The sequence below is a fragment of the Fonticula alba genome (genome assembly GCF_000388065.1).
Source record: "Fonticula alba strain ATCC 38817 unplaced genomic scaffold supercont2.2, whole genome shotgun sequence".
Taxonomy (NCBI): Eukaryota; order Rotosphaerida; family Fonticulaceae; genus Fonticula; species Fonticula alba.
The window spans coordinates 802,430-811,944 of record NW_009242972.1 but is presented as its reverse complement, the minus strand read 5'-3'; the positions used below and the strand labels follow the sequence as shown (position 1 = coordinate 811,944).

At 66.6% G+C, this 9,515-nt stretch overlaps 2 protein-coding genes across 3 annotated transcripts; both read left to right on the top strand.

Moving 5' to 3' along the window:
* The first annotated feature begins 881 nt into the window (after positions 1-881).
* Positions 882-3,042, top strand: H696_01200 (hypothetical protein). The gene is made up of 4 exons (XM_009495086.1): positions 882-1,295; positions 1,442-1,528; positions 1,754-1,837; positions 1,989-3,042. Exons 1-4 carry the CDS (start codon positions 969-971, stop codon positions 2,712-2,714), a joined length of 1,224 nt encoding a protein of 407 aa, XP_009493361.1. The 5' UTR covers positions 882-968; the 3' UTR covers positions 2,715-3,042.
* Positions 3,043-3,771: 729 nt separating this feature from the next.
* On the top strand, positions 3,772-9,431 carry H696_01199. Of its 2 annotated transcripts, XM_009495085.1 has the most exons (5): positions 3,772-5,472; positions 5,598-5,890; positions 6,062-6,288; positions 6,396-6,468; positions 6,585-9,431. In XM_009495085.1, the coding sequence occupies exons 1-5, from the start codon at positions 3,993-3,995 to the stop codon at positions 9,282-9,284; spliced, it is 4,773 nt and encodes a 1,590-aa protein (XP_009493360.1). In that variant the 5' UTR covers positions 3,772-3,992; the 3' UTR covers positions 9,285-9,431. The 2 variants fall into 2 exon arrangements, with proteins under 2 accessions (XP_009493360.1, XP_009493359.1); XM_009495084.1 differs by lacking the exon at positions 3,772-5,472 and having other exon boundaries at positions 5,473-5,890.
* Positions 9,432-9,515: the final 84 nt, after the last annotated feature.

Sequence of the window (9,515 nt, the reverse complement as noted above, 5' to 3'; positions counted from 1 at the left end):
CCCCCCCCCCCCTCCAGCCACCGAGCCGGTCCCCATTTCCTCGGGTGCCCTGCCCCGGTGCAGATGGTCCGAGCGGATGCCATCCACCTCTCCGCAGGCGTGGGTAGGGCGGGGGCGAGGTCGGGCCGGGCCCAGCCCCAGCAAGCGGCTCGTAGGACATCGGCAACGTCGACCACCGCGCTGCCGGGCGGGGGTGTCTGTGCGTGGGTGCGCACTGGTGGCGAACCACGAGGCGAGCGCGGTGCCTATCACGTGAGCACCCCTCCGTGGTCCGCTAGACAAGTCCGGTTACTCTTGGCTGATTGCGCGAGGAGGGCGCCGTGCCCCTGCCCGGAGGGGAGGCGGCGCGCCCTGTGCGCCGGACAGCGCGGCTCCGATGGAAGTCTCGGGGGTTTGCCTCGGGCGAGGGGGGCCCGAGGCTCCCTTCACGGTGCGTCTCCTTCCGCCCGGCGCCTGCCTCGCGGTGGTCCGCGCCCCCGGCCTGCCTGGCCCGGCCTGGCTTGCCCCCGGGCGTGAGCGAGCATTTTCGTGGCCATCCGCGGGTTGGTCGTGTGTCGGGCGCGCGTGTGTGTGCAGGAGGCGTGTTCTTGCGTGGGGGCGTCCGGAAGTGTGTATATGCGCGGGTCGGTGCACGGGGAGCGGCGTGTCCGGGGTCCGAGGGGCAGATGCTGCCTCGCCTGGTCGGGCGCGCCCTGACCCCGGCCCCGCATTGCATCGGCTCCACGGCGTCGGCGCTCCCCTGGCATTTCTGCCAGCGGCGAGCCGAGGGGGGGCGCGGGGAGGCCCATCGGTCACCCCCCTCCCCCGCCGCGCGTTGGACCCCCTCTTCGCTCCTCCCTCCTCCCCTCCCCTTTCTCGTCCCTCTCCCCTTCGCGCCGCCCCCCTCCCCCTCCCTCCCTCCTCCTTTCCACACCCAGTCCGCTCTCCTGGTCCCCCTCCCGACCTTCGGCCGCCCCACATCTGCCAGCATGGCCTTCAACCAGCTTGTTTCTCGGTCGAACACCTTCGGCAGTTCCCACCAGAACTCCGCAGCCCCGAAGATGGTTCTCACCGAGTTGCCCAATCCCCCGAAGGATTCGATCTCCTCGTTGAGCTTCTCCACCGCCTCGAACACCCTGGCTGGCAGTTCGTGGGATGGGACCATCTCGGCCTGGAATATCCGGCCCAACCCCAACTATGTCTATGCACCGGGAAGCGAGCAGCCAACCAATGTGCCGGCTTTCATCGGTGAGACGGCCTTTACCGCTGGTCAGTCCGGGCAATCGCCCCCGCTGCTGACGTGTTCCTGGTGGCATGTGCGTTGTCCGGCGCCCTGTTTTTCTTTTTCCCCCATTGTTATTCTTGCCCCTCCCTCGGCCTCTGGCGGATTGCCAGCTTCTCCGGTTCGAACTGACAGCCCGCCCGTCACTCCTGTGTCCGCCGCGCACCTGTATGGGGATAGCACGAGCCGATGATCGTCACCGGCAGCGCCGACCACAAGGTGTCCCTTCACAACATTCAGACCAACCAGACCACCCAGTTGGGCATGGTGCGGCGTGCTCTCTCTCTCTCTCTCTCTCTCTCTCTCTCTCTCTCTCTCTCTCTCTTTCTCTTTCTCTACACACACATCGACACACGCACACACATGCATTCCCTTTACTTCCCCCCTCTTTGCTCTTCCTCTGCTCTCCCTCTACCATGTCCCCCTTTCTCTTTTACTCGACACACTCACGCTTCTTCCTCTCCTCCTTCCCTTCACTTGTCGCTTCCGTAGCACAATGCCCCGGTGTCTTGTAGCCGCGCCCTTTCCTTCCCCTCGCCCATGGTCGTCACCAGTAGCTGGGATAAGACCATCAAGGTGCGCTCCTTGCCTGTCCGATCACCGGCACCTGCCTTTTCTTGGGACCTTCTCCTGTGTCCGCCTCCGTCAGTCTCTCGCTCCTTGCATATCTCCTCACCACCTCCCCCCCCCCTTCCCCGCCCCCCCTCCCGCCCCTCGCCAACACCAGTACTGGGATGGCCGCTCGCCCGATGCCGTATCCGTTGTTCAAGTCCCCGAGCGTGTTTACCTGATGGACGTGCGGGACAACCTGCTGGCCGTGTCGCTGGCCAACCAGCAGATTCTGGTCTTCGACATGACCAAGTCCCCAAACACCCCGGCCTACGTCCTCAGCCCGACGGCCGACAATACCGACCCGAAGAATGTCCGCCCCGCGCCGATTAACCACTACGCCAACATCGGCGGCGTGGTCAACATGGACCTCGGCGCCCGGCGTCAACACTCGGCATTGGCCATCCTCCGCAACAACTGCCTCGCCTACGGGACCATCGAGGCCCGCGTGGCCATCCACTACCTGGACCCGGCGCAGCACAAGGCCAACGGCTTCACCTTCCGTTGCCACCGCGTGGAGCCCCCGAACTCCCCGGCCCAGATCTTCGCCGTCAACTCCATCTCCGTGCACCAGACCCACGGGACCTTCGTCACTTGCGGCTCCGATGGCACCTACGCCACTTGGGACAAGGACAGCAAGACGCGTCTCTACCGGTCGCAGGTCCACAACAGCCCCTTCCCCCCGATCACCGCTTCGGCCATCAATGCCCAGGGGAACATGCTGGCCTTTGCCGCCGGTGACGACTGGTCGCAAGGCTACGATCCGGCTCGCATGGCCCAGCCCGTGCGCGTCATCATCCACCACCTGATCGACTCGCAGGTTGTCCCGCGGAAGAAGCCCTAAAGGAGGAGCACGACGCAGCCCGGAGAGCGGGCATGCTGGTTGTCCCCTTCTTCTTTCTTTCCTGTCATCTGTCGCCGTGTCTGCTGCTGCGCGTGCGCGTGCGCGTGCGCGTGCGCGTGCGCGTGCGGGTGTGTATGTGCATGTGCGAGCGAGCGCCCTCGCATCCCCTGCTCCCCCCTCTCCGTGCCTTTTGCTCTCGCTTCTTGTCTGCTGTTTCTTCAGTCGTCGGGCCTGCACCGTCGACCCCCTCTCCCCCTCCTCCCTCTGCACATTCTCCTTTCCCTCTCCCCCTGTCTGCCCGACGAAAATAATACAAAACCCAATAGCATGTTCATTGCACTGCAGGCCGACGGCAAGTCAGATCTCGGCTTCTGTCGGCTGCGCGAATCCGCGCGAGCCCACTCGAGGCCTTGTCCCTCTGCCCGGTGAGGGGAAATGCCGATGAGCAGATGGAGGCCCTTGCATCGTCCTTTTTGCTCGACACCTGTTTCTCTCCCCCTTCGTCGGGGGCCCTGCTCCCCCCTCCCCCTTGTTACACATGAATGCGAGAGAGGAAGAGAGAGAGGGAGCATCGTCGCCTCGTGAGCGGTGGCACTTGGAGACGCGTTTCCCGCGCTTCACGGGAATGATCACGTCTTGTGGGGGCGTGATGAGCATCCACCATTGGCATACCCTTTGTTATGGTTGAGGCGCATCCCCGGCGCATACGGAATTTTGCCGGCGGGTGAAACATTTTCCCCGGTCGCCCGCAGGGGGAATGTCCCTCCCGGCAAAGGGTATGGTTTGAGCTATAAATTTCCCATCATCTGCTTCCGGACGGGCCATCTCGCGCACCCTTCCTTCCTCCGTGTCCCCCGCACCCTTGAGTCCTGTACAGGCTCGCCCCCCCCCCTCCCCCGTTTCTTTCCCTCCCTTTTGCGGGCAACCATCCGGTCTTCACGGATCGTTGTGGCTCCCTCTTCTTCCCCTCTTCGCTCCGTCCCTTTCCCACGCATCCCGCTCGCATTCAACCGGACGCCTTCTCCAATCGGCCCCCTTCCACTCTCTCTCTCTCTCTCCCTCTCTCCCCCCCCTCTTTCTTGCCTTCCCCCCTCCCGCTGGTTCCGTTCTTCGGAGAAGAAGAGACCCCACCCGCGGCGTGCGCTCTGACCCGCTCCCCGGTGTTGGTGCCGACAGGAAAGGAGCCCCCCCCCACCGTCTGGCGGCTCCCTGGCTGTGCCGTCCTGATCCCGCCACCTTTTCCCAGTTGTTGACCGTTGTCCTGGCCGGTCTGCCAAGATGGACAAGTTGGACCTGTTCGATCTCGACGAAACCGACGCGCCAGGCTATTTCGGCTCCCCCACCCACTACGCCCGCACTCCTGCCACTTCATCCAATCCCTCCTCCCTCGCTGGGCCCCCTTCCTCGGCCTCTTCCTCTTCCGCCTCTTCCTTTAGCCTCCTGGACTCGCTGCGCTCCTACGCCAACTTCGCCAAGCCGAGCACGCCGCTTCTGTCATCGCCCCCGTCGCCCGTCCAGCAGCAGGACCAGCATTCCCCGTCGCCACTACCGACGCCACCTCCGCCGGTTCCCGACACTCGCCCACCCTCCCCATCGCCCGCCAGCGAGGCAGCCCAGGAGCAACTCCACATCCCCTGCCCCTCGCCCTTGTCGCCCGACGGCGGCGAGTTTGAGCTTGACGTTCCGCACGCGGTTGTCATGCTACCGCGCATCCGTGCGGGCACCGGTCCCGGCGAGCTGTCCTCGACCTCCCTGCGCGATGATTTCCCCGCCGCCTCGACCCCTCCGGAGAACATCATCCCCGGGGGGTTCCCCTTCACCAGCCCGGGCTCCGGTCAGGCGGATGCCAGCCACCCGGCGCGGCCGCACGGCGTCCCGGCTTCGGGCGGCCCTCCTCCCGGGCCCCTCCTCGATCCGGAGCTCGGTTCCCAGCCGCCCCCCCATGCGGTTCCCCACCTCGGCATCCGGGACTGCCCTTCCGGCGTGGGCTTGGCAACCTACATCCCGGCCCATCCGGCTCTGCAGCCGGTCATGACCGATGTCCCGGCCGGCGACCGGCATTGCCCCCTGCTGCGCTATGTGCTGCTGGCTTCCTGGAGCCATGTCACCGGGCCGGTGACCGAGCGCGTATGGGTCCATGGAGGGCCGTTGCCGGAGGAAAACTTCCCCCCCGGGCCAGGGGTCTTTTCCGGCCAGGAAGAGCCGGGAGCTCTTTTGGCTGATCTGGGTCCTGGTGGCCCGGGTGGTCCGGGTGGCTCGGCCGGAATGGCCGGCGCCTCTCCCCTCTCACCATGGGAGTCGGGCCTGGCCGGGCCTGGGTCCCCCTCGGGGGAGGACATCTCGCGTGCGCCCTTCTGCGTATGCTGCACCGGTCCTCCCCGGGCCGGCGAGTCGCCGGTGCCCATTGCACCGGTGTCCGGCTCGGGCCCCGGTTCTCGGTCACGGTCTCCCTCGCTGTTGGGGCCCCCCCTGGCCCCGGGGCCGCCCATCTGGTCCCTCTGCACTTCGACCATCACCCACCTGGCACACATGACGGTCAAGGGCGAGGTCTGGCGGAGTCCGGCCGTCGCAGCCAACAGTGGGCTTGGCGGCGGGCTCGGTGGCGGCCATGGTGCCTCCCGCTCTGCCGATCGCCAGTCCAAGTCCTCGCGCTTTGGCCGGTCCCAGCCAACCGACATCCCCTGGTCCGGAACCAACACCTGGGGTGGCTGGGGCGGTGAGATTGTCGAGCCCAAGTTCCAACTCCTCACGGACTGCGGTACGCTCGGGACTCCCCCTGCCGAATGTCCCTTTCGCGCAAGCATCCACACGCGCAAGAGCACACGAAAGCAACTCACCCTCATGGACGTTCTTCCTCGACTCTGTTCCCGGGGGCATGGCCAGATCTTGCCCTGATCACCTTCAACTTCACAGCCCTTGAGGCTCCCTGCCGGTCGGCGAAGTGGTCGCGCGAGGCGACCGGCGCCGACTCGCCGCCCTTGACCAAGTTCGCCCTGAGCCTGATGCTACCAGCCCCGGCGGCTCGGCAATCCACCGGGCACCCGACCCCCGGGGCTCTCGGTGCTCCTTCGGGCGGGGCTTCCCCTCACTATATCCAAAATATTTTGCCCTACTACTCTCTGATTGTCGACCGGACGGTCGGCATCATTCGCGACTTCTGTGCTCGCCGTCACCTGGTGCGTGCATGCGTGCGCGCTGGTACTCGCGCCTGGACACTTTTTTTTTGAAAACTATTCTCGCTCCCCCCTCACTTCTCCTCTCTCTTACCATTCCGTCCTTCTTTACCCCCACCTTCAACCATCCCTCCCTCTTCCTCTCTCCCTCTCTCTCTCCCCCTCTGCGGCTAGCTGCAACATGTCAACTCCATCCAGACCCTGACCGCGCCACTGGTGGAGCTGATGCACGATCTGGATGTGCTTTTCGCGCGCCAGGTCCGCCCCCCGCAGCCAGTGGTCCCAATGCCCTCGCCCCACCGCTGGGCCGAGCTGCATCTGGAGGACACGGTCTTTGGCCCGGCTTCTGACAAGGTGGAATCCGGCGAGCGATGCCGCTTCAGCGGGATCTTTTTCATGCAGTGCGTCTTTCGGACACCCTCCTGTTTTTGTCTCCACATGCGCACACACACACACGCGCGCAAGATACCCCCCCCCCGCCTCCCGCTGACCTTTCCCCACCTCTCAGTGCCCTGACCGCCTTCTTGGCGACCCATGAGCGTGCCATTGTCATTGGTGATAATGTGGATCAAATTAATTGCGTACGTTTGTGCCCTGGTCCCCTCCGGCCCTCTCGACCTTCCGCCTTTCGGGGTGCCTCTACCCCCCTCCCCCCCCCTCCCCCCCCCTCGACACTTACACACCTGTCACGGTGCAGATGATCAAATCACTCTTGATCTTCGCTTCGACAACGGCGCGGAAAAAATCCCACCTGGCCTTGCCGGAGCCGATGTTCCTCTTCCCCGGCCGGGCTGCTTCGCCGACCTTCCCCGGGAATCTCCTAGGCCGGGTGATCACGGATGCCTGTCTGCAGGGTGTTCTCGTTCAATCCTCACATCCGATTGGGGCATCACCGGTGGATGATTGGGTTCTCCTGCAGTCGCGTCTGCCGTGCGCTTTGATCGATGTACGCCAGGCCGGGGCCGTGGTGCAAATGGTCTCCCTGCGCCACTATGTCCCAGCGCGAAATGAGCTGCTCATCAGTGCCCGGCGAACCATGTCCTCGATGAACTTCAGCTCCCCGGACATGGCGCAGTTCCTTGGCAATGATGGGTCCCTGTACAAGGGCCGCTGGCATGGGGAGACACCGGCCGCCGGGACCGGCCCCCTCGGCCCCCCGGGCGGAGGCGCCAGCACCAGCACTGGTGTCGGCAATAGCGGCAGCGGCGGCGGCGGCGGCGGCGGCGGCGGCGGCGGCGGCGGCGGTAGTGGTGGTAGCAGTGCCAACGTCGGCAGCGCGCCCAGCAGCAGCAGCAGCAACAACCCCATCCCGTCTGACGGGCCGGGACTCGCCGGAGCGCGCTTCCTTGCCGCGGCCGAGTTCGACTTCGGCTTGCAGGTCTCCACGGCTGAGGCCCAACGCGCGGTCAAGGATGGCCGGGTCAGCATGCTCGTTTATCACTTGGTCCGGGAATTGGCCCCCTCGAGTGGGGGGCTCGGTCGCTTGGGCCCCGCTGCTGGCTTCGGAACGCCGGCTGGGCTTGGGCCCGGGGCGTCCGGTGGCGCGGGAGGCACTTCCGGAGCCCCGGGCGATTCGCCAGGGCCACGATCCGTCAGCAGCGACCCATCGACGGCCGCAGGGCCGACTGTCAGCCGGACCTCCAGTGCTGGCCCGCCGGGTGGAAGTGGTCCTAGTGGCTCCTCCCGCAGTGGATCCGGTGGGGTTCCCCTGTTAAGTTGGATGCCGCTGCCATTGGCCGGTCCGATCCCGGCGCACATGCGTCTTGCCTATGCCCGGCAATGGCGCCGGCAGGTCATTTCCCGGCGGGCCACCCTGTGGATGTTTCACATTGAGCGCCAGCTGAAGCTCGGGGTCCGGCCGACGCCGCAATTGGCCGAATCGGTGACCCGCGAATTGCAGCTGAACTGGGGCCCGGCTCCCTATGCCGGGGCCCTGCCACACTTGGACATCAGCTCCATGGACACCTTCTACGGGGTGCGCATGGGAACCGGGGCTGATGTCGGGGCGACGATCCCCCTGGCCGCCGGGCCGCGATCCCCCCCGGCACACCCGCTCATCCACATGAACAAGCACCTGCGCGATGCGGTGGTCCTGTCTCGGGGTGGGCACCCGACCGGAGGCATGGCCGCCAGCATGGCCGGGTCCGGCCCGGGGCTCCTTCCCCGAGGGGCCGGGGCCAGTGGCGTCGGTGGCCCCGGCAGCAAGGCCGACCCCGGTTCCGGCTCGATGGTCCATGGGGTCGAGGGGCCCGGCGGGCTTGGGGGCCGAGGGCTTCTGGCCACCGGCCCCGGTGGGGCTCTGGGCACCGGCGGCCCCGACCCCATGGCCGGAGCTCGGACCAGCTCGGGAGTCACTGGGGCCGGGCCGGGCCTCGGCCCCACCCCGGCCAGTGCCCTGTCCAGTCGGCGTGCCCGGGCCGAAGCCTCATCCAGTCCCACCACCGGTGCCAGCCCGGGGATTGCGGAAATCCCCTCGATGAGTCCCTTCTTCGATGGGAGCGCCGCCGTGCTGTCCAGCGCTGGGGTGCCCCCTGTGGCGACATCCAGCTCCCATGTGTCGGAGCATGGACCGGGCCTGGTGACGGTCCCTCCGTCGCCGGAAACCCCGTCCGTCGGGGGACTAGGCTTCTTCGCTCGGGAAACGCCTCCGCTGGTGGCGATGGCCGATGCCTCCGGCATCGGCGACGGCGGCGGCGGCGGCAGCCTGGGCGGGTCGCTCATGAGCCCGCACTCGCCCTTGGCGCCTGGCTTCCCTGCCGGCGGCTTGGCCGGGGAGCCGGGCTCCGTACGGGGATCTTTGCACACCCCCGGTCCGGGGTCCTCTCCCCGGCGGTCTTCCACTGCCAGTACCACCTCGATGCTGGACTGGGCTGGGGATGGTCTGGTGCCGGGGCATCCAGCCACCGGGCCCAAGCCCCCGCCCGATCGCCGGGCCTACCATGTCTCCCACCATCTGGCCAAGCACATGGAGCAGCTGGCCCTCAGTGCGGGGGTGGACCTGACTTGCACGGAAACGGCCGGGGCCTTTGGCTTGGCCACTCTGGGGCAGCTGGGAGCCCCGGCTCCGGGGGCCGGGGGGGGGTATCCCCCCCCGGCGCGAGTGTCCGACCTGGATGCCGACTTCGACTCGGCCACGCACCGGATCATCCTGTCGGAGGTGGAGCGCCTCCGACCGGGCTTCATCGAGGAGCTCTTCCTCTATTCGGCCGGGGACATGCCTTTCGACTTGAGGCACCACCATGCGCCGGGGAGTCGGTCAGCCAGTGCCACCGGCCCCGGGGCCAAGACCCCGAGTCGGGCCGGTGTTCTCGGCCACCACCGGAGTCTCGGTGCCGTGGAGGATACCAACGAGGGGGTGGCTGCCAGCGATCCGAATCCGTTGACGCTTGGCTTTTGAGGATGCCCTCGCGTGGTGGAGCATATTCCCGGGTCCCTGTTTCCACATATGTCCCTTTGCAAGCAGATGCACACATCTTGAAAAACCCCTTGTGCATGCGCCATGACGTTGGTGTGCTCTCGTGTATTCTGCATATGCCTCACCTCTGCTGTCGGGAAAGTGGCCGAGGGGGGCGGGGGCGGGGGCGGGGAGTCCGGTCGGACAGGGAATGAAAGAATGTACCGCCGTGGG

Excerpts from the sequence above, each read along its gene's own strand:
- H696_01200 (XM_009495086.1), top strand. The coding sequence starts at position 969 with ATGGCCTTCAACCAGCTTGTTTCTCGGTCGAACACCTTCGGCAGTTCC. Across the intron at positions 1,529-1,753 it reads AGACCACCCAGTTGGGCATG|CACAATGCCCCGGTGTCTTG; the intron begins GTGCGGCGTGCT and ends TCGCTTCCGTAG. Across the intron at positions 1,838-1,988 it reads GCTGGGATAAGACCATCAAG|TACTGGGATGGCCGCTCGCC; the intron begins GTGCGCTCCTTG and ends CGCCAACACCAG.
- H696_01199 (XM_009495085.1), top strand. The coding sequence starts at position 3,993 with ATGGACAAGTTGGACCTGTTCGATCTCGACGAAACCGACGCGCCAGGC. Across the intron at positions 5,473-5,597 it reads CCAACTCCTCACGGACTGCG|ATCTTGCCCTGATCACCTTC; the intron begins GTACGCTCGGGA and ends GGGCATGGCCAG. Across the intron at positions 5,891-6,061 it reads TCTGTGCTCGCCGTCACCTG|CTGCAACATGTCAACTCCAT; the intron begins GTGCGTGCATGC and ends CTCTGCGGCTAG.